Source organism: Myripristis murdjan, chromosome 14 (assembly GCF_902150065.1).
Source record: "Myripristis murdjan chromosome 14, fMyrMur1.1, whole genome shotgun sequence".
Taxonomy (NCBI): domain Eukaryota; kingdom Metazoa; phylum Chordata; class Actinopteri; order Holocentriformes; family Holocentridae; genus Myripristis; species Myripristis murdjan.
Window position 1 is genome coordinate 21477628 of NC_043993.1, and position 24204 is coordinate 21501831.

General features: G+C 42.0%; 1 protein-coding gene across 1 annotated transcript; it reads right to left on the reverse strand.

Moving 5' to 3' along the window:
* Nucleotides 1-1281: 1281 nt before the first annotated feature.
* LOC115371481 (forkhead box protein O1-A-like) lies at nucleotides 1282-22742 on the reverse strand. The gene is made up of 4 exons (XM_030068887.1): nucleotides 22011-22742; nucleotides 3645-3836; nucleotides 1800-3023; nucleotides 1282-1688 (listed from the first exon to the last, which is right to left on the reverse strand). The coding sequence occupies exons 1-3, from the start codon at nucleotides 22614-22616 to the stop codon at nucleotides 1836-1838; spliced, it is 1986 nt and encodes a 661-aa protein (XP_029924747.1). The 5' UTR covers nucleotides 22617-22742; the 3' UTR covers nucleotides 1282-1688; nucleotides 1800-1835.
* Nucleotides 22743-24204: the final 1462 nt, after the last annotated feature.

Sequence of the window (24204 nt, forward strand, 5' to 3'; positions counted from 1 at the left end):
TTTTCACTAATGTCATTAAATGCCAAATGCCAATAAATGCCAAATGCCATCAGTGACCCTGTTATATAGTGATCCACTTTGCTGTTTTGTCATGTTCATTGCTTGACATCAGCGTTGCCTTTCACAGTACTGATCATGATATCCTACTTGAAAGAGGCTGTGGGTGGGTAATTCAGGATTAGCCTTTGATTGGTTTGCATCAGTCACATCTATCAAATAGAAAGTTGTTTGCATTTATTACCGAATATATTTCATTGAGTTTTACACTTTTTGTCATTTAAATGGGGTTTTCCTATCTTCACTGCTATGCAGATGACACACAGATGTATCTATAATTCAAGTGTAATAATCTTGGCAAATTATTTATCAGCCATTACACTTGATGGGACAAAAACTCCTCCAAGTAACTCTAAACAAACAAAACACTCACTGGACTGGATTACAGGTTACTGAATGCATGCTCCAAAATGTAATTTGTAACATATTCTGTTATATTACTCAAAATCACTAAATTAATCGCAATAATTTAGATTACTTTTAGAATACTGTGTTTCTCATAAATATTAGGGTGGTATGTTTAACAAAGTGACTGAATAATGTAAAATAAAATCTTAACATGAACTTTTGATTTGATTTGTTGTACATTAATTCCCAGACTACCTGCAGTTTACTGTCACTAGATGTGATTAAAATTTCATGACAGAAGATAAGACCTAACCAGAGAGCGTGATTGTAACTTAGTTTGATGGCCAGTGAATCCTGCTCAGGATAATTATCCCAGTAAAAAGACTCAGGTCAACATGTTTCATGAAGTTTTGAGGTTCCGCCTGTTTCTTGAGGTTTCTTTTGATACTGAAAGAAATATCATCCCACTCTGACACAATTTGCACTGCGCTGCTATGTTTCAACAATTTTCTTGCTTGAAATTAAAATGCTCACGTATCTCCAGGCGGTAAAAGTATTTCACTTATCTCTTCTCTGTGCATCTGCAGCAGTAATCAAACAGTAATCTCAATATTTTTCAAAAGTAACTATAATCTGATTACTCTATTTTAAACTGTAACTGAAATGAATTACCGCTACTTGTATTTAGTATCTGTAATACATAATTCTGTTACATGTGTTCTGTTACTTCCAAACCCTGGTTATGTGTTAAGTAATAGGCAGATGCAGTAAACACAGTATATAGAGCAATATTTCATGAATAAAAAAACAACAAAAAAAATAACACCAGAGGTATTGCAAGTTCTGAACTGATTAAACAAAAATATATCCAGTTTTGACAAGCAATTGTAAACAGAGCTAATGCAGGCTTTAATTCAATCATGTTGGTTTGTGAAGTAACTTGATAAGGCAAATAAAAATTATTTCCAGCATCCTTGATACTGTTGTGACTAACAGCATTTCTCACTGTTTTATCTTGGCAACAGTATACACAAGACTATAAGGCCAGATGAAATTATCAGTCTCTGTTGTCTACTGTTTATTGTAAATAGAGTGTGGCTTCATGTTTGTCCCAGCAATATTCAATAAGACTGTTATACACAGACCTGTAACTCAGGACACATGTACAGTTTGGCAGTTGTGTCAGACGCTCTGCGTGTGGAAAGGGATGGTAGTGGCTTCTTTGGATTCATTTTTTCCTCTCTCTGACTGAAGGCGAGTAGTGACATCCTGCTTAGGTAAACCTGTGAGCATAAATGGAAAGAATTTAAAAAATAGCCAACATGCTGTGGGCTTTTTTTTCTCTTGTGGTTTTACTTAAATTTTTACTTCCCAACTAATTGTCTGAGCCTCACCTATTTGGGTGTCGGTAATATGATCCACCATGTGTCCTAGCCTGACACCCAGCTATGTGTGGTAGTCTTCACCCTCTGGGGAATCCCCTGTGGGCCAGCTGTGGGGTCAAAGTTAAAGTCCAGCGCCCCTCCATCCATGAGCGTGTCATGAAGGACAGACTCCATGTCACATTCAAACCTCTCAATGGACATGTTGTCCAGATCACTGGGCAGCCGCTCCTGGTGATGAGTATGGGGGTGAGCTGACCCGGGTTCACTGTAGCCATTAGTGCCGCCGTAGCCAGTTGGAACACCATTAGCATGTACTGAGTGGCTATGGGGCAGCTGCATACATGTCCTCAGGCTGGTCATTTGAGGAGGACGCCCTGCAAGACCAGCCAGGTTAGTCAGAGGAATCATCTTGCAGCTATTCATGTCCCGTGACGCTGAAGGGGCCTGGCTATGTATAGCTTGTGGATGCACCTGTGGAACTGGGTGAGTCTGAGGAGGATTCATTATTTTTACTCGATCATGTCCCCCAACCTGACCTTGGCTGTTGTAACTGGGCAGTAGGCACCCTCCCCTCCCAGCCTGAGATACCACTGCTTCCCTAGGGGGCATCATGTCCCTATTGGGGTCTGCATCTGCAGTCAGCAGCTCCTTTAGGAGGCCTGGAGGGCAGTTATAATGGTTCTCGAATGCCCCAAAGCCAGACTTGGCATCAGGAATAGTCTGTAAAGGGACAGGGGACAGGGAGTTCATCCTCACCTGGCCATACAGGCACTTATGGTAGTCTTGCTGTGGCTGGGGAGCCATGCCAGCGGAGTTGTAGGGGCTATTCTGAAGCATAGCAGAGTTTGAGGAATGTGAGGCATCAGAGCTCATCTGGGGGTTCTTGGGAGAGAGCAGGTTAAGGTTATCCAACAGGCTCTCCATGACATTCTCTGAGCCATGTTGGCCCATAGATCCAGTCAGCTCAGACAGGCTGGGCAGGGTGGCTGCTATCTTGGTCCCTGCCCCTCCAGGATACACCATGTGGACATCAGACTCCCCCAGGTCGTCCTGTTCAGAGATGAAGGGGGAATGGCGGCCACTCAGGGTGCTAGCATCGGAGCTTGCACGTGTCCTAAAGGTGTTCCAGGCTTCAAAGTCATCATTACTGTGAGAGTTGGGGCTTCCCAGCCAGTTAGAGTACTGGGAGCCCGGGCTGCCTGCTCCTCCTTCAGCACCTTCCTGTAGACCCACCTGGAGATAGAGAAATACCAACACCTTTCACAGATAGTCATAAAAACACCTGTGTATTATAAATAGGGCAGGGCAATATATCATTATTATATTGATTTTTTAATATGAGAATAGATATTGTCTGGGATTTGGATATTGCAATATTGTGATATGACATAAATGTTGTCTTTTCCTTATTTTAATGGCTACATCACAATGAAGAGGTGAACTTTTCTAGCTATTGTTTGCTTTAGTAATGACTGTTTCTCAAAAATCTCTTGTAAAATATCTCATTAAAGTACCAGTAGTTGTTGTTACACTATTGTCACAATATCAATATTGTGGTACTTGGTTAAAAATATTACAATATTTGACTTTCTCAATATTGCCCAGGTCTAATTCTAAACATTTACTACAATTAACCTAGTTTCAGTAGGGTTAGTGAAAAATCATGTGGTCAAACCTCGATAGATGGACTGACATACATATATTAATGAAAGATATCATAGTAAGCTTGTTATCATTTGAGGACAAAATTTGTATTTTTTGTTGATGAAATGATGAAAAAGAGAGTTCTTGGTTGCAGACTTTTGAACCCCAATGTGAGGATGTGAGTATAGTATTAATAAAAGGACACTGTACCTTTTTCTTTGTGGCCCTTCCTCGGCTCTTGGCGAACTTACTGTTGTTGTCCATTGAGGCAGCTCTGCGACGAGGTGACTTGCCGTTCTTTCCCCCCTCTGGGTTCAGCATCCACCAGGAGCTTTTCCCGGTCCCCTCGTTCTGCATGCGCACAAAACGACTGTGCAGGGACAGGTTATGTCTGATGGAGTTCTGGATGGGCAGAAAGAATGAATCATTTGTAATTTAACAAATACAAAAGATCATTCTTGTGGCTGTGAAATAGCAGGGTTGTAAGGCTGTAATGTGATTTTGGGATTTTAGTTTTCTATTCTCTCATCCATCACATGATCTCTGGTTGCATTTAAGGTCCCTCAAGAACAATAGTTTACTCAAAAATGACTCAAAAGCTTTCCAGTTGGTGAAGCCATGAAATTCTTCTTATGCAAATAAATCCTCATATTCACAAAGACCCAGAATTAGACCTGGTTTCTGCTCAATGGTGGATGACACAATGTTTTAGTTGCAAGGGGGGAATTTGTGTCATTTTTCATATGTAGAGGAGAAGGGGGGATTCAGAGTGATACCAAAGCAAGCAGATGAACAAGATGCATGTTTATATCCATATCATTTGCTAACAATATTTTGTCTACCAAACTTTTTCCATCTCTCTTTAAACTCTGTAGGCCCTGACACATTGAGAAAGAGTGAGGAACAGATTGGATATGTGGTATAATTTACACTCTTATGTAAATATTTGGTAGGCTTGCAGGCCAGATGATCTTGCATGTTGGACACTGCATGAGACATGTCTGGCCATGCTGTCCAATCCAGTGGGAGGCTCAAAGTAAGATACGGTCACAAAGTAAAGTCGTGGACGACAATAGTAGCTTTGAGAGAGATCAAGTGTTGGTTGTGTGTACGTGTTATAGTTTCTGCTATGGAATGGGGGAAGAAAGTGATAACATGAAATAGATTAAACAAAAAACAGCATGACTATAGATTCTCCTTAGAGGGACAGCAAGAGTTTGTGTGCACTAGCTACAAACAAGGGCAAGACTTACAAGCTGATCACTATTGTTTCAGGCCATTTAGAAACAAAATCCAAGAAGTCTTGCTTGATAAAGGTGATGTAGACAACCATGGAAAAAACTAAGGCGCTAAGTCTTTGAATGAAGCAAAATAATTTAGTACGTGAGCAAGGCAACTAGACAGACCAACGCGCATCTCAACATGTGACTCTCAGTTTTCTTCAGGGCCACTATTGGGTAAGCTTATCATCAGGTCAGCAAAGTTCATTTCAATTTATTTTAGTTTATTTTTAATCTTTCATAACAGCAGCTGACATATGCATGTAAACAGTGTGCTGACCACTGACCATTTAATCTAATGCAAGTCTTCCAGGTAAAATAGGAATGTAATGGGAGGCCTTACAAGTCATGGAGCGTGCCTGTACATGGCTGAGCATGTATTTGTAATATTGTTAATGGAACTTGAGCATGGCTGTGTCAATCTAATGTCATGTTTTCTCCAAAACAGTAATTCACATATATCGTTACAGGTCTGAATGTGAGGCTGTACTTGGGAATGTAAAAGTGTAATATTTCGAGCTTAAAGGTACTCAAGGTCTTCCACTACTGTGTTCTGAGTTGAAGCCAATAACAGAGCAGGACAATGATACTGTTCTCAAAGCAGGCGTGACCTTTCTTTCTGCAGTGTCCAAAAAGACACAGCCATCCCTGAGGAATTTAAGGATAAAAAAGAGAGAAAAGTGTTTTCATTAGCTGCAGCTCTATGGCTTGCTCTTTGTAGAAAAACACACACACACACACACACAGATAGGCAGATGTACACATACACACAGACCCTTTCTGTGGTGTGATTTATACTTAAGAACCATGGAGGTCAAGTGTTTGTGAGTTCGTGTGTGAACCCACGCACATGTGGATGCATGCATGTACCTGGTGGCAGCTACTGCAAATTCATGTTTTCTGTGAATTACGCTTAGTTTTACCTGTGATACCAATTCTCACTCTTCCACTACCAGGACCCCTCCACCCAATGCAGCACCACCAAAACAGGACAGATACCCCTTTTCCACCAGGGCTGGTTCGGAGCCGGTGCCTGACTTAGCACCAGTTTTTTGGTTTTCCACGGCCCAAGCTGGGGCCAAACTGGTTCCAAATTGGTGCTAGGCAAGCACCGACTCCGAGCAGGGGCTAAACAGGAGCCAGAGAAAGAACCGATGACGCGGCCCACCGCGTCATTGGTGGGCGGGGTTACAAAACAAAACAGGAACTGCGAACGCTATAAACATAAACAATAATCCCCGAGAAGCCGTGGGTTATACTGATTTTACAGCGGCATGGAACGCGGCTCAGCAAATTACATTTAAGGATGAGAAGCACCCGTTTTATAACTAAACAGCTGTCATTCGTTCCGATCGCGAATCCGACAGGTAGCCGGCAATAATTGTGTTTTTCGCCTCTGTATTGAAATGTAGGCTTGTAAAGACACAAGCAGTATTTGCATCGCTAATAAATCCAGATCCTGCTCCACCCGGGGCCAGAAACTGTATCGGGAAAGCAGCATTATATGGACACAAACTGTATCGGGAAAGCAGCGTTATATGCTTGACTGAGACGCGGCTCACGAACATCATCCCCGACTCACTGATCAGTCTCACCGGCTTCAGGACAGGACGGGCGGACAGAAACAGAGACGCTGCAGCCGCTGTATAGTATGAGTGTGCAGTTTTATGTGTGTTGAAGTGATGAAGCTGCCGTGACAATGTAATTTCCTGCAACGGATTAATAAAGTATCATTCATTCATAATGGTTATTGTGATTCTGAGCGGGCGTCTCGCGCACCCGTCATTACGTTTTCCGAAGACGTCATGACGTGGCTCTGACTTGGCTCCACTTTGCTCTTGACCGGTGGAAAAACAAACCGGTTCTTCGTTGGCACCAGTTAAGCACCGGCTCTAGCACCAGCTCCGAACTAGCACCAGGTTTTTTCTGGCGGAAAAGGGGCAAGAGAGAACAAGAACAAAATCAGCAAACTGAAAGCAGGGTTTATTTAATGTCAACAGTCAACTGAGAATGACTTTAGCTGACTGCTGTCAAATGGGACTTCATATTGAACTCATCATATCTGCAGGGGAGTGTGTTGATCCTCATTCTAACAAAACTCACGTCGAATGTCTCTCCTGTCTCACATGCAAAAGTTGTGCGCCTGACTGTATGATTGAAGAGGTGATTCAAAAGTGTGCCCCTCAAGTTAGTTACATTAGTTAGTTACGTTAGCCAACTTATGTTACAATTAACCCCTAGTGTTACTGCATATTTAAAAACCACATAGCCTTGCCTAACAGCTAAACTATCCATGTAATCCAGCTTGTCCACCAATGACTATACATTTTTCTCTGAGTATCTCTCTTGACTCAAACCCACAAGTCATATGCAAGCCTACATCTTAAAGATTTATGTAAGAACAGAGCAAAATCTAAATCACGCACTCTCTTAAATAAGATTTCTTTGGGATTAACCATCTTGTTCACTGTTTTTTTTTTGTTTTTTTTTTTTACATCTGTGTATGTGGTCACATCTAGCCTTGTGCTAACATGTATGAACCCAAAGCCTCCATCATTCAGTCTCCTCTAATGCTATGTTATGTACCCAAAATAGGGATACATAGGCGCCTCCTGTGGTAAATGCCTCATTTAGAAAAACAAAGATTGCTGAAGAGCAGAAAGAAGGACAAACAAAAGACAGGCATATAGTGTTGTCTCTGTGGACAAAGTCTTCCCAGCACGCAAGGTTGAACTCACTATTGTGATGGATGCCGGGCACAAAAAAATAGACCAAACTGCAACATAAGACAGAAGACACCACCGGGGAATTTCCCCTAAACACCCATGCGAATGCAAAAGCAACTCCCTGCAGTTAGTAAAGCCAGATGTCCCCGACCACAGGATTCTACAAGGATACAGAGCATGGAGATAAAGACGCTCACATTCAACAACAATAGAGGGATTGTCTGAGTCCCTGAAATGTCTGTCCTAGGTTGGGGTTAGGCTTTCTGCAAAGGCATTGTGTGTGTGTGTTAATCATCAGATTATGATTCATTATGTGTCATACTAATTAGCTGGGCTGGGCTTGTTATCCAAAAAAGTAATTTATGATATTTAATTTACATTTGATTAAATTCACAGTTATTAGTCACTATTCATTTCAAGAGCACTAATAATACTTATGTTATGACTTTATATGATGGGAAATTTCTTAACACAATTCCTTATATTCCTTTTGTGATAGGCTGTGATATGTGCCAAAAATATATTTCAATAAATGTGATAGGATCTTGTGAAGATTAATCTATACAGCACCTCAAATGAAAAGTTTGTTTTATCTTCTGTGGCTGTAGATATTGGCCACACATCCAGTGAGTGTGTATCTCTATTTACAAATGGGAAGCAAAGGGTGGACACAATTTAATGCCATTTTTTGTAGAATACAGTCTGCACTATGGTAATGCACCACACATGAACACACGCTGCCACCTATAACAAATGTAAAACTGCTCTGAGCATTATTTGGATAACTTTTCGCATACGAGGGTGCTCAGTCACGTAAAGGTCGACAGCGGCGGTGCATATCAGCAGTAGCCTTGTGAAGCCTGTTCACAGGAGTCCAGGCAGGGTGTGTAAATACATGAGAAAGTTAATGTGAGACAGAAAGAGAGTAGAGGTTACAGAGTTCAAAGCAAGGCTGGGGAGGGTGGCAGAGAGAGATGGGAATGTTTTTGCCGAGAGCCGGGGTCAATGAGTTCACTGTGTGCTGAACACGAGCTCCTCAGCCGGTGCTGACAGAAACATGCAAACAGGCTGCAGCAGGAGCAGGGAGAGGAGAGGAAGCATCAGATGTGACGCGCTGGCTTGGACCGTCTGCTCTTCTGACTCACCAAAACAAGAAGCCCCTCTCCTGAGCCAGACTCCTCCCTTGTCTTCATCTGGCTCCATTAAGAGAGGTCTTCCTGTGCCGGAGCACAGCCAGCGCACGCAGGCTGGAGACTCACAATCAAGAGGTGGAGTATACAGTCACCACATAGCCCAAAAAATGCTGTGCTAATCTGTTAATTTGTATAGGAACAATTTTCTCGCTACAAAAACCATGTCTCTGTTTCTTTCGCTTTTTAAGCACTCTCAATCTGTAACTGAACATGAAACAGGAAATGAGTCATTGGTGGAGGACCTAAGATGAGCAGTGTTCTCATCTGCAAAACTCAGACTTAGTGGGGAAAAAACACACACAAACCAAACTGCATGTCTTGCACACACTTGGCTGTTTTTGCGGGTGATATGCAAATGTCTATGGGCTCTGATTAGTGCCCACAAAAGATCATGTATCGCATGACTGGGCCATGGGAGGAGGCATTCTCCTAGTCCGTCTGGGATAATCCTCGTCTGAGACAGATCTCACCTCAGCCCAAAGAGAACAAAAGACAAACCCCTGCCTCACTAGTTCAAGAGGTGCCCCTCTCACACACAATTACTCTGAAATGTCAGCCCGAGGCGGTCTGAGTTTTCTATTTTATAAAACAGATAGTTTCGGTCCTCAGTTCTGATTGGCTGAGCCGCCTCTGAAGCAGTTGTGAAGTGCCTGATAAATCTGTACCTGGCAGAAACCAAAGAATTGCGATAACATCAACAGTTAAATAATAACCACATTTTAACATCAGAGACGAGGTGCGCAGTTTATTAGAAATTTAAAAGAAACATGTAGTTAACAGAAGCAAATGTTATAAGACTGCTTTGTCAGTAGTCCTTGTTTTGGGGGCTTGATAAAATGTCCTGTGATGCTGTTACATTTGCACAACAGAAAATGTAAAAGTGTGTATGAAAGTGTGTGAGTGTGTGAAGGGGTGGGGGGAGTGTCTTGAAATGCCATTAGAGCTGGAGGTTTGTTCCAAAAATGAACCAGAGCTGAAAAAAAAAAAAAAAAAAAAAAAAAAAAAACAGTTTTGAAAGCCAGAAATCTCTACAGCTATTCATCAACAACCCCACCAACCCTCCCACAGATACATAATGGTCATTTTGTGCCATAGCATAGGGCAACTCTTATTCACAGTACCTTTAAAGAGCCAACTGAGGTTCACTATTCATACCAGTTCTTATGTGCTCCTTAATAACCACTATATTACAGTACTGTTTCAAAATCATATCTCTTGGCGGAAGAACATCATTTATCTATTGTTATATAATTGCTGCCAGCTATAAGTAAAATATTTGTTGCATATCTGCAGACATTATTTTTCATCAATGGCATGCTGTTTTTGCTGTCCATTACATCAATGTTAGAGATCCATGTTAGAGTGTATTCAGAGTCACTTTAAAGCATGGACTCTAGTGGCTTATTGCTCAAACACCCTACTCATTACTGCATCTCAGCTCCCCTAAAATATAATATTTTGTAATCTGGTTGTGGTGAGTAAGTTAATAAAACCAGTAAAGCTTTTTAAAGCAGCAACTTTTCTCAGTTGCAGTGTTTAAGAACGATGCTGGATCTAACAGAAACTGCTGCTAGACTGAGGATTTCCTCAGTTGTGTTGTCACACTGGTGCCAGGTCAGCTGGTGCAAGGACACTTGACATGGGAAAGGTCTATTCTCCTCTGACACAAGCTATTTACAGTGTGCCTTCAGAAATGCCACATGTGGGCAGCATACTGTAAATGCAATGCAGCAGAGTGCAGTCATCCATCTATGTCGACTGCTGCCATGAACCTAAATGACTCAGATACAACCAAGTGTGCCACTGTGCTAACCTAATTATGCTATCAATTTTCAATAGGACAATTATCCACCATCTTCAACCCTTTACAATAATGCCACATGATCTCAATATCATCTATGAGCATTAACATCAACACAAGAGAAACCTGGCAGTGATCTTACAGTTTCATTCATCTAGTTATCTTCATTCTCTTGAGAAACAACTCCAACATCAGACTCCTCCTACTGGACTTCAAAACAATCTAATTGACACAGCTGCTGTTCTTAGTTTAGTGAAGCATGAGGCTTGCAGTAACGGTCACAGGATAAGTAAACAAACAAGGCCCAGTTGCAGGGACAGGTGCAGCCAGACAGAGAGACAGAGAGAGCTGCTTCCCTCTCAATGGTCCATGCTTTAACATGCAGCGCTGGGCACAACCACAGACAGAGGAACCCCCAAGAGACCCGCTGCTGGAGGCAAATTGCTGCTCAGATCACTAACTATGTTTTATTTCAGTGCAGAGGGCTGATGCAAGGCCTGAGTGGTGTAAGACAGGGAGAAAGATGCACCAGACAGTGAAGGGCAGCTTGAGCATTATTGTTTTGACACAGTGCCAGAAACTTTGACGATGGGTTACCTTTTTCTGAATGATTGCAGACAGTGAGAGAAGCGCTGTTTCCAGCTAAACAGTGGTCTTGTGCAACAAAGTTTCAACCAAAACATAAAAAAACCAAGCTATGTATTTATACATTTTAATTTAGCTTTTTTTTTCACCATGACAATAATGGCACGCTACTGGTACCAGCTGATAAAGGTTTAAAAATGAATATCGCTATATCGGATATCAGCACAAAATCCAATACATTTAATAATAAATAGTTAATTCCACTACAGAGAGACTTGATGTTCTCTGTAATTAGGTGGAAAAATATGTGCAATTATTGGCATCAAACAAAAGAGCCAGAAAAATATCAACATATCAAATAGACAAAAAAAAAAAAAAAAAAAAAAACTAATATCATACATCCTTTATCAACTTTTAAAGGTGACCAATGCAAAATTACTGCAGGTCGACTTATTTGAGGACATTTAGACTGAAAAAAAAAAAAAGTGGAGTAAGCACATAATAAGATGGATGAGTCGACATGGTTTCATCATTTGTCAAACTGATAAATAAATTGTGTGTTTATTCCGTGTTTATGTCAGTTGAGTCTAAAAGGTCATCACTTAAATTAATTACTAGTGATTTTGCAAAGTGCCCCTTTCATTAAAAGCTGGTGAGATAATGACATTGTGTGTGACCTACTAAGTGACCTATATCCATAGTATGGCAATGTTAGGTCACCACTGTGGATTTTTCTCTTCTATGCCAGGGGTGTTGCACCATGTGCCATGGAGGGCCAAGGGGCTGCAGCTTTTCATTCCAACCAAAACCTCCACCAGGTGATTTCACTGATGAGTCCCCTCTCTCTGTTTGAAAGTCAGCTAGAAATGAAAATCTACGTGGTCTGACACCCCTGTTCTAAGATAATCATGTCTAGATACACTATATTACCAAAAGTATTCGCTCACCCATTCAAATGATCAGAATCAGGTGTCCTAATCACTTGGCCTGGCCACAGGTGTATAAAATCAAGCACTCAGGCATGCAGACTGTGAAACAAGACATTTGTGAAAGAATGGGCCGCTCTCAGGAGCTCAGTGAATTCCAGCGTGGAACTGTCATAGGATGCCACCTGTGCAACAAATCCAGTCGTGAAATTTCCTCGCTCCTAAATATTCCACAGTCAACTGTCAGCTCTATTATAACAAAATGGAAGCGTTTGGGAACAACAGCAACTCAGCCACGAAGTGGTAGGCCAAGTAAAGTGACGGAGAGGGGTCAGCGGATGCTGAAGCGCATAGTGCAAAGAGGTCGCCGACTTTCTGCACAGTCAATTGCTACAGAGCTACAAACTTCATGTGACCTTCAGATTAGCCCAAGTACAGTACGCAGAGAGCTTCATGGAATGGGTTTCCATGGCCGAGCAGCTGCAGCCAAGCCACACATCACCAAGTGCAATGCAAAGCGTCGGATGCAATGGTGTAAAGCACGCCGCCACTGGCCTCTAGAGCAGTGGAGACGCGTTCTCTGGAGTGATGAATCACGCTTTTCCATCTGGCAATCTGATGGACGAGTCTGGGTTTGGAGGTTGCCAGGAGAACGGTACATTTCAGACTGCATTGTGCCGACTGTGAAATTTGGTGGAGGAGGAATTATGGTGTGGGGTTGTTTTTCAGGAGCTGGGCTTGGCCCCTTAGTTCCAGTGAAAGGAACTTTGAATGCTTCAGGATACCAAAACATTTTGGACAATTCCATGCTCCCAACCTTGTGGGAACAGTTTGGAGCGGGCCCCTTCCTCTTCCAACATGACTGTGCACCAGTGCACAAAGCAAGGTCCATAAAGACATGGATGACAGAGTCTGGTGTGGATGAACTTGACTGGCCTGCACAGAGTCCTGACCTGAACCCGATAGAACACCTTTGGGATGAATTAGAGCGGAGACTGAGAGCCAGGCCTTCTCGACCAACATCAGTGTGTGACCTCACCAATGCGCTTTTGGAAGAATGGTCAAAAATTCCTATAAACACTCTCCTCAACCTTGTGGACAGTCTTCCCAGAAGAGTTGAAGCTGTAATAGCTGCAAAAGGTGGACCGACATCATATTGAACTCTATGGGTTAGGAATGGGATGGCACTTCAGTTCATAGTATGAGTAAAGGCAGGTGAGCGAATACTTTTGGTAATATAGTGTATGTTACAGGATATAAAATCCCACTGGGGACAAGAATAAAATTTATATTGCTGATATTTGATCAAGAAGACCGATAGTCTTTATACAAAAGCAGCTGACTGTCTTTTCTAAATTTCTGAATAAATTCAGAGAACACACTGCCTGCAGAGATTACAGTACATGGACTAACCACTTCCTGATGCTGTCTTCCTGTGCACCCCACACCCCCTTTTCTCCTCTGACCCAGGAAGAGCAAGCAGGGCTGAGCCTGAGCCTGACACTTCGGTTTCTGTGGCAGACCTGTGAAAAGGCAACCATGGCTGCAGATGAAGAGCACTCAAGCTCAACATGGAGATCATCTCACCTCTAATGGTCACAGGCATAATGCAGGCTGCCTAATGAACATACTGAGCACCAAGCTGGGTGACCTACTTTCACAGTGGCTTCAAAATGGTGCATGAAAAGGACTGGAGAGCCACAGAACTTTATGTTGACAGCTTAGCACCAGACGAGCATGCATTGAGTAAGTTCTCATTTTAGACACAGTGAGGTGCAACACTCAAAACGAAACACCCGTTGTAGGTGCAACTTCATGTGAGATGCAGTGTTTGATAAATATATGTGTATATATATAGTACAGATATGTCTACATCTATATATCTATATCTATATATGTATATACATATAGATAGATAGATAGATAGATAGATAGATAGATAGATAGATAGATAGATAGATAGATAGATAGATAGCTTTCCAACCAGTGCAGCACATGGTGATTAGAAACTTGTGTTCTAATCCTGAATGACACACAATCTTTGCCCAACTTACAAGGTAAAAAGGCCAACTAGTTTTTACAGGATCTCTTGCTAATCTCAATTACTTCTGATTGTGTTTCTCTTTCTTCACACCATAATTCTTTGCTTTAACCCTCCTCAACCCTCCTTCAGCACCCATGGCCTTTATGTTTTTGCATAATGGATCTGAGGCCAGGTTCTTTGTGTGAACATAATATATAGGGGGATTATTATCCTGTGAAGGCTGGAGGACAATGCAGAAACCCACATACCACACATTCCATAGACTCACACACATATATAGACAGTGGACTGTACTCAGGCCTCAGCCAGTCAGCTGACTGCCTGCTCCCCTCCTTCCCTCAAGCCCTGCTTGCTTCTCTTTGAAAGCCCATACCCCTAGCCTCCTTTTCTTCATGGGGTTACTTGAAGTTTTCAGTGGGCCTCTTAAGTTCATGCCTCCCCTTTTAACCTTGTGATCCCAAGACAAATGGCTGGTAGTCATTCAGCCTTTTCTCTTGCTTCTTTTACCACTTCTCTTTTCAGGCCTGCATCCCAAAGCTGAACTCAGAAACAAACAATTTAAAACCTCTTCCGAAAACATGCAAAGTATGACACAAAATGTCCAGAATTTCCTTTGTTCTATTATTTAATACAGTAAATTAGTTTGCATCCTGAAATATTGTTTGCAGCAAAAGAAAATGCACAAAGCCTCTGTGTACTGTGTACTTCTAGCACAATACTGTGTACTATGGCATATTTACTCATAGTCCATAAACAAATATTGTGGAAATCTGTACCCACAAGTTCCTCTTCCAGTATGACATGTCCAGCACACTGGCTTACCTTTCATCACCACAATACTTGCACTTTCAGAGCTCATCCACACTGAGCACCTTGGGAAGGGCGTTAAACTTTGGCTTAACAACATTTAAATTTGATTCAGGATACACTAATTGTGATTCGATTTCAAACCTTTTTATTTTTTTATTTTATTTTATTTTTTTTTTGGAGCGATTTGGTTCAACTGAAGTTTGTAAACTGCAATTCAGGTTAATGACTTGTGTTCTTTCAGCCAAAACTTTAAATCCATTAATAAACGCGTGTCATAATGTAAGACTGTCCTTTGTCTCCTGAAATGTGGAAAAATAAATCACTTAATTAATAAAACATTATTTATTCTATTAAAAAAAATGTTGACAATAAAGTTGTAATTTATAGCATTGTGTTACATTACCACATCAGGTCACAAATCAATAGATTCAAAACATTTTATACAGATTCAGGCCAGTGTAAGAGTGAGTCATCCTTTGATTGGCAGAATTTATGCATCAGTGCAATTAATGAATCATAGCACAACCCTAAAACTGATAGCTATTTATCAATATTATTTGAGGCACTGTAGTATACATGACGAAGGTAAGTTGGATCAAAATCAGTGTATGTAATATTGGCACTGTAACAAGAAAAATCACTTAGATGAGCACTGCTCAGGATGTTTACTAATAAGCTGCATTCCACCTGGGCTAGAGCACAATTTGCATTTTGCAAATTGTGCAGTTTCACAGGCGTGCACTCTCCTCAACTGTAACTCAATCTAGTGGGCTTTGTTCAGCTGCAGGTAGTGAGCAGTTCAGCTCATCATGAATTCACTTTCAGCCTCTCACCTGTTGTTCAGTGTCTTGCTATGGGTCTGCTGTCTCTTTCCATGAACTTTTAAAGGTCAGCTTAGAAGTGCTTGCTTGAATTATTATTATTATTATTATTATTATCATTATCATCATCAGTAGTAGTAGTAACAGTAGCAGCAGTAGTAGTAATATTGATGTTATATTAAATAAGATATATACATTTAGCTCTGCATGTCCATCCAAGCTTGTTACTTCCAAATCAAAGTGTAGTCAAGGTGAGCGTCACAGAAATGGCACACCGTTGTCATTCACTGTGACTCTTCCTGTGTGATAACTGTCTAGCTATCTGCAACATAATGAAGAAGAGACTCATTCTGCAACTTTGGTGTTGAGTTGAGCAGCCAACTAGCCTACACAAGCCACCAGTCTAATGATAGATAAAACATTACACATTGCATCAGGCTAATCATTCATGTTACAAAATGTGTAGTTTATTTATTCCTGGCTGAACTTAACTGACTCCTGCTTTGCTTCGTGCTCTGGTCATGTGCAGACATCAGGTGTCAGGCAGTGGGCCAGCAGCAGGAGGGTGATCACTCTCTGCTGCAGGCTACTGACTTGTACTGTCAGGTGGGTGAGATCCTAAATCTTTTAACAGGGCCCTCATTAACACTTTGATAGCTGATAGAGTAAGAGCCAAGATAAACTACTGCACCACTGATTGCAAGTGCACGCATCACTTCAAACTGCCTTTGATCTCACACTATAGGCAACCAGCAGCGATGTCTGTTGCTATGTAAAGCACTGCTGCAGAAGTTACCACACCAGCTTGCATCTCTCATGCAAGTCATGATGACTGATCTAGCTTACCACTGGCTCTTATGCACTTCACAACTAAAATAAAGTTCAAATAAACTACAAATGATGATGCACTCAATCCTTTTTTGCAATTTAGGTCTCCAGCTCAAGTAAATCCTCCAGATAAAATTTCTCTCTTTTAACCTTGTATAACAAGCACACCTGTGCACATATATGTAAAATTTCCCAGTGCCTTGTACCAGGGTGCCAGTTAAACTCAGGGGTGCTTCTTTTTCCTGTGTGTAATTTAAGGTCACAGTTCATTGAGAAAAACACTGTGTTCCAGTAAGGTGGTAAAGTACCCTGCATACTGTATGCTCCAACATACCAGCATCCCAGGGGAACCAGTCCCCCCAGTTGCTGAGGGCTTTCTCTGGAGGGGAAAGCATCTTGAACACCAAACTGCAGTACGTTCACTAGAAGGAAATAAAGAAACCACGACAAGAGGAAGACAGGAAGCACGAGCAGCAGCAGCCCTCGCCCTCCCGTCCACCCGCCTACAGGACTCTAGGTGGAGTCGTATTATCACAGAGGTTCAAACAAAACGCCCTCAACCCACCATGGGGTCCCCGCCTTATCACTATCAGTCACTGCAGTGAGGTACATTCAGGCAGGTGGAGTCTAAAATCAACACGAACATCTAGATATGATACATAACACACTGTAGTGATTTCTTTTCCGACGTGCTGGCAATACTGAAAATGGAATAAAACAACTGCAAATATAAACAGACGTACAGACTAGAGGCCATCCTGCACTGGGCTGTGCGTCTGCCCTGTTTGTCCCTCCTCTTTTTCCAACCCTGACCCTTGTGTTTTTCAGGGCGGGGATGTTAACACATGGCACTGTTTTCCATCCAGTCGGCAGGAAATGCATCATAGTTCATTGTGGGGGACTGCTGTGTTTTTTTTAACAGGAAAGTGTAAAAATAACTATTAGCTGGCGCTTCCAAGGCCCGGCAAGAATGTTGAAAACGATATTTGGGAATCCACATCATAGGCCCCGGGCCTGCTCAATAATGTTGAGTTTGAAGTATCAGCGTATCAATTTGTTGAAAAATATACAGGTTAAGTTATCATTTTCAGAAGAATATTTTCATAGGGTTTTACTGCTTTATTGGTAGGATAGACAGAAAAAAACAGACAACACAGATTATCAGATGGATTCAAACCAATCATAGTGCAGTTTCATGGCATGTGGTGCAGCCCACCAACCCACCAAAGTATCCCAAAGCTACAATATCCTGCTGTTGTCTGGGAAAACTACAGCATAGTGAAGAGTTGAGCAACTGCCAAATTTCTCACTAACATCTGAGCTAGATTTATGTGTTAAACAATGATCCAAAATGACAGCAAAAGGGACTTTACGTCAGAAATTGTATACTTGAACTCATCATTAAAGGCAGCAAGGTGACGTACTCAGTAAGGAGACTGCTCTTCAGTCAGAAGGGTGGAGTGGGGGCACACGTAAAGAAACTGTCATTGTCTTTCATGGCATGTGATGATGTTTTTTGGTTATCTTAGCAGTAAATGGTGACTGATCTTTGGTGACTAACAGTTTGGAATGTTTCCTTAACATGTATGAGCTCAGTTAACAAAATTAAGCCATCTGAATATCTCAAAGAGTGGATCAGGTTGTGGTTGAATGCTGGATAGGGCTTGAAATTTTAGGGTCATCAGGGGTTTAAATAAGTTTTTCATTCCCGGTTTGGCAGAAGGTCATGAAGGCTACATGCAGGATCACATGACCCCCTCAACACTCCATGTCCCCGAGCTACACAGGAGTCACAGGATGGGATGGTTTTCATGTCCAGTTATGCATGTCAGATTGTGCTGCAGATGGTTTGGGTCAGTTCTGGGCTTCTGTCCCCACAGAAGAAAAGCCCTGCAAAGACTTTAACTTATCATCAGAGTCCAGCTTCTTATGTAGCACTAACATCACCTCACTACTGGAGTCCTTTATATTTATTTGACTGATTGTTTCCTATTTAAAATTGACTGATTGCACTCTGCAAAAGAAGACTGACTGCATGTGAAAACTAAAGCTGTTAAAAATGTGTTTCAAATATGAAAATGATCTCAGTTTGCCTCATGTGAAAAACGTTTGAGCAACCAAAAACAACTTGAAAATTTGAATTTGCATGTGATGTAATAATGTAATAATATTACTGCAAGAATTGCATGAGCTATGGTCTTCGGCACAATCTCGATAATCTCACTGCTGGGTAAAACTGGCTTACAATGTAAAAAAGACTTCAATACTCAAAACCCCCCAAATTCCTCCTGGCCAAACACAAACACCTTCAGCAAAAGTCCTGAGAGAGAGCAGAAAAGGAACTGATAGGATAAAGAGCAACAATCCCTTTCTCCAAGCTGTGGCATCCGCTAAGGAAACTCTAGAAGACAGGGACACAAAGATATGAGCACACAGCTCAGGAATGGAGGATGTTTGACGTTGTTTCCAGCATCCCCCTTCCCCTCCTACCCACACTCCCCAACACTGATTGAGCTGTTTGCGTTGCCTCCTGTTATTGTCAAGGGATCTCAGAACATTTTACTCAGTGCTGCTACCCCAGCAAAAAAATATGTATGCATTCCCACCATCCACGGCACCTATATGTAAGAAGGGAAAAAAATAGGAAACCTAAGTTGAGGAATTGCAGACCGACTAAGAAAAGGAGGAAAGGGAGGTTTGGTAGAGGCGTAATTCGTAACACAGGCTCTGATCAAGCTTTTTACATATGGGTGTTCAACAATGGAAATTTGATTGAGGGTTCACAAAGGCATTTCCTGGCATAGCTTAAAAATTAAATCCCACAGGAACAGAAGGGTTATTTGGAGGGCTGCCAAGCTGTAGGATTCTGAAATACAAAAGTTTTAAAGGGTTTAGAATCACCTAAGAGCACCCATGTTTTAAATCTGCCACGGCTTTGGTCCACTTCGACTCTTCCTGCTTTTGTCTTTAATTTCTATCTGCCGTAGCAATGTAATTGCAATGCCGGCATACCTTACCTTGAAGGCACCTAGTGTAGTATATACTGTATAATCTCAATATAGAGAATATAATGAGACCAGGATTAACTACATTTTTGTGAGGGCTGTGATATTTTTCTATTTTTTCTTCATGGAAAATTCTATTCTAATTAACAGTAGATACAAATTTGTCAAGATTGTTTAAGAATAATAAATTATGGAGCAAGTTTAAAACTTTATGCAGTGAAACTGAGCACATAAGTGACAAATATCCAGACTCAAAAGTATGTTTTGTTTAATATTGGATAGGCTGTTTCCAAGAGTAATATTTGCAAATAGGAATATTTGTTCTTATCCCACATTAGGAATTTGTAGTTGAAGACATAGTTTTTACATAAGGTAGGCTCATTTTTTAATTTAAAGTCTCTGTCAGTGCTAAAAGTGTTCCCACATGTGCGGCATGATTTTATTGTCAGCACTGCTCTCCCTACTTGTTGACCAGCATGAATACGGCCTGGGAAAGACTTCTGGTGCCTCAACCAACCTTGTTCTTAGAAATGATAAAATCAGACAGGATATTTAGCCTCTAGTAACCTCCATCAACCTGATCCACTCATTTCTGTTTTATCTGTCTCTGGACAGGAGACAGCAACATCTCCATCACATCTGTGGGATGGTAACAGTCAGATAAACGCCGGTGCAGTACTCTGCTGCTCTGCAGCTGTTTGTTTCCTCATTGACGCATCTGAGAACCACATGCTACTATGGTCAGAGGAAATCATGCCAAGACTGCAAAGGTAACTGGGGTCTCAGAGTTCAGCTGTCCATCTAGAAGTAACATTGGTGCTGCCAACTCCTCATACCTCACAGCACCTTGTTTTCATTTAGTTTTCTTGCTCCTTCATGGAGAAAAATGGACAATATCTCGGTCGGTTTTGTGGGACGGTTTAGTTTTTTTTTTCTCAGGTGGCCCTAAATCCAATACCGGGTCCCTAAATTGGCCCTCAGTCATCAGAAGTTTGAGACCCCCTTCTACACACTGTTGCAACAAGTGCATCATTTCTAACACAGATGCCCCACGGGGCCTGCTGGTGGCAGTAGAGGCCACGGGGTTGCCAGGTTTCATCCTCTGGGTGACATCAATGTTGTTACACAATTTCAGTTCGTACAACCATCACCACCACTGTCACAACATTGTGGCCAGCTGGTGGCGCTAGAGGAAAAGGTCATGGAGTCACCAAACATGACAAGTATCATCATTTAGTGAACATGAATGCTGTAACCATATTTCATGGCTATGCGAAAACATTTTGAGATATTAGAGTGCACTATTGTTGGTGGTGCTTGAGGAAGCTCATAGGGTCATGAATAATGGACAGATTTCACTCTCAGCCAATATGAAAGTTGTCACAAAATTTCATGGCAATTCACCACATAGATTTGGAAATATTCTGTGGACCTGCCCCACTGACTGACTCCCACTACACCTTTACTATGACACCAGGCTGGTGTTATTGTAGATCAGTGGCAACAGAAGATACCTCAGAATAACTAGAGAGCTGGTAGATATAACATCTGTAATATATTAATTTAAATTCATTTTTACATTTATGCCTTCATTATTTATTGCCAAAACTATGATTTCAGTTAACACTTAATTCTTGTGTATATATTTACAAGTCATACATAGCATAGCAGCAATACACAGCAGTACATTACAATCAATGCAAACATAATGTAGATTCTCTTGTCCTGACCAAGAACTTTCACTTCTTCCTTTTGCTGCCACAACTACAGAGCAAGTGCTGTTACCATTGACTCTCAGTTCTATTGATAATCTGTGGGGCACTAAGATTACAATGATTTCAAAAGTGTTCAAAGTTAATTAATAACCCCAACAACCAATAGCAGTCATTAGCAGGCAGTTTAGTAGAGATTTACTGTTGTACCCATGGATTTCTAACTTTTATTTCTACAAGGAAAGCGGACTGAGCACACATGCTCTTTTTTTCGAGGCTGGCCGTGCTTCACATTCACACACAGGTCACAGCTGGGAGCACTGAGCAGCTCCACTAAGGCCGCTGAGGTTTAAGTGCCTTGCTCATTGGCACTTGGGCAGTAATTACAAAGGCAGGGGAGTATCTCCCTCCATCACTTCCCAAACCACATATATCTAATGGACATGGGAATAAGATTAAAAACATAATAATAACGAAACTGTTCACTCCTAAAATACAAGAAGCAGTAGACTAGGTTGAAACCAGTTTTTATCACAAAAGACCTTTTCCTGTGTTGTAGCAGAGCAACAACAAAACTGGCTGCATTTTCATTCAAATCTTATCACAGAAATTATGCATACCTTTACAGAGACCACGAGACTGAAAAAATCTTTAAAAAGGCTATCGTGTTTTGTTTATTTTGTTTTTTTGTTTTTGTTTTTAGTTTTCACGCTTTGGGATGTTTCAGTGTCATCCTTTCGTCGCAGCTGCTCTACAGTTTAGTCTCCTCAGGATCATGCTATAAAGATGAATGGATGCTTGCACAACAGAAGTGCGCGCTGAGAGAGAGGGAGAGAGACACTCACCTTCCAGCCCGCGGAGCTGTTGCTGTCTCCTTTATCTTTGAAGTAAGGCACGCTCTTGACCATCCATTCGTAAATCTGAGACAAGGTGAGCCTCTTCTCAGGTGAGCTGTCTATCGCCTTGGTGATCAGGTCGGCGTACGACATATTCCCCCAGGCGTTACGACGGGACGAGCTGCTTTTCCTCTGGCCGGCGGCGCCCAGCGGAGCCACACCGGGAGGAGGCACCTGTTGCTGGTGCTGATGCGGGAGCTGGGGTCCCGGGGGCTGCTGCTGCTGCTGCAGCTGCTGAGGGGGGTGCGGCCGCACCTGCAGGTGGACGCAGCTCTCCTCCCGGCACTGGAAGTCACCGCACAGCACCGGCGGTTTCTGCTCCGCGTACTCTGCGTAGTCTCCGGTCTCCTCCAGCAAGCCCAGGTTACTGATGAACTCGGGGTTCACTCCCGCTTCCTGCTGGACCGCCGGTGCCGGGGAGGAGGTGTTGGAGCTGGCGGGCTCCAGGACCTCCGGCCGGGGCAGGGGCCACGTGCAGGAGCGCGGGCGTGAGAGAGGCTGGAAGTCCGGGTCTATTTCGACAAGCTGTCTCTGCGGCGGCGGCATCTCAGCCATATCAGAAAACAATTGGAGCAAACTCTTACATAGACACACAAAATATACCCCAAACAAAGAAAGTAAGATAAAAACGGAGAGGAAAATTAAAAAACGGTGCGTTCACTCCGCAAACTCCCCAGTTAGAGAGGAAAGACATCCGCAGTGTTTGCGCTGCTCTGCTCCCGACCAGTTTCACGCTCAAGTCTGGCGCTCTGTCACTAATAACAGCTGTACGGTGCGCTGCGGTGCCTTCGAGTGCACGTCGTAAACTCAGATTTCCGGCAACTGAAGTCTTAAGTCAATCCTTCTCGCACTCGAGACTTTTCTATAAGAAAATGTAGCCTGTGACAAAAGTAGTTGTTCTGATACTCCCCCCTCCCCCTTTTATTAGTCAAAAAGCACAGAACTACTTCATTTTGAACTACTTCATCTACATCAAGATGTAGATGGACAATCAGAGTGACTCAATTGCATCAAGTATGTGTTTCGTGTTCTGGGCAACTTTATTAATTTATATACTGTTCTGGAAAACACTACCCTCTTCCCACTTTGGTGAATGTGTTTATCACTCTGTTGGGCAGCTGCTGCCCTGCGCTACCCAGGTTAATCTAACAGGTCCGACTGCACTTGAAAGCAGCATAAGAGCTTAGGAAACCGCTGGACTTCAAATAGTGGGGTCCCACTTTCAGCAACCTCTAATTATGTTTCTTTTTCTTTTTTTTTCCCCTTTAAGAATATCCAGTGGACAATGCATGCAATGTATATATTTTTTGTCTTTCCTACAAAATCTCAAAATCATCAATGGGCATTGTTTTGGATTTTTTTTTTTTTTTTTTTTTTTTTGAGCAAATAAAACTTGCATCATATTATTTTGTTGTACCATCTATAGCAAGTAATCAAGTAATTAGCCTGGTTAATAAAATGTTATGACGCCGCATAAATTACTTGGACAGTCTTTATACCCCAAGGGTCGAGTTAGGCAAAGGATCACTTTTACATAATAGACACGAAATATGTGTGGTATTGAGGCCCACGCCTTGCTGTAAAATTACTACAAACTTTTTCAAGATTGAAGTTGCAGTGCGCGGGAAGGCAGTTGTCAACACTGCCATCTAGTGGGAGGCAACGTGAAGGCACTGAATTTAGGAGCACAAATTCATACCTCAATTCTCTCTCAAACAAACGCACACGCACACACTTATACTAGATGTGCTATTATACAAGACTGCTTCAATCTGCCAACATCTTATCAAGCCAATCACAAACACGTTTAAGGAAAAGTGAGCAACAAGCATGTCCATTCAGCCCTCAGGAAATGAGGCACTTTCCATACAAGTGTCAGGCTCTCACATTTCATAAGACAATAGATTTCTACGCGTGTTTTTAGACCAGAAGGACGTAATCAGAATGATTCGGTACCTTTTTTTCTAACCTTTATAGCAATTCTCCTTGGAAGAGGTGTGAGGTTCAGCCTGAACAAATAATGTGATAGGAGTCTAATTATACCTCTATTGTAATTCACCATTAGGAGACGTGGACGTTGAATACAAGTCACTCTGATTTCACAGCAGGCGAATGGAAAAACACCATCCATCATGATCGCAGG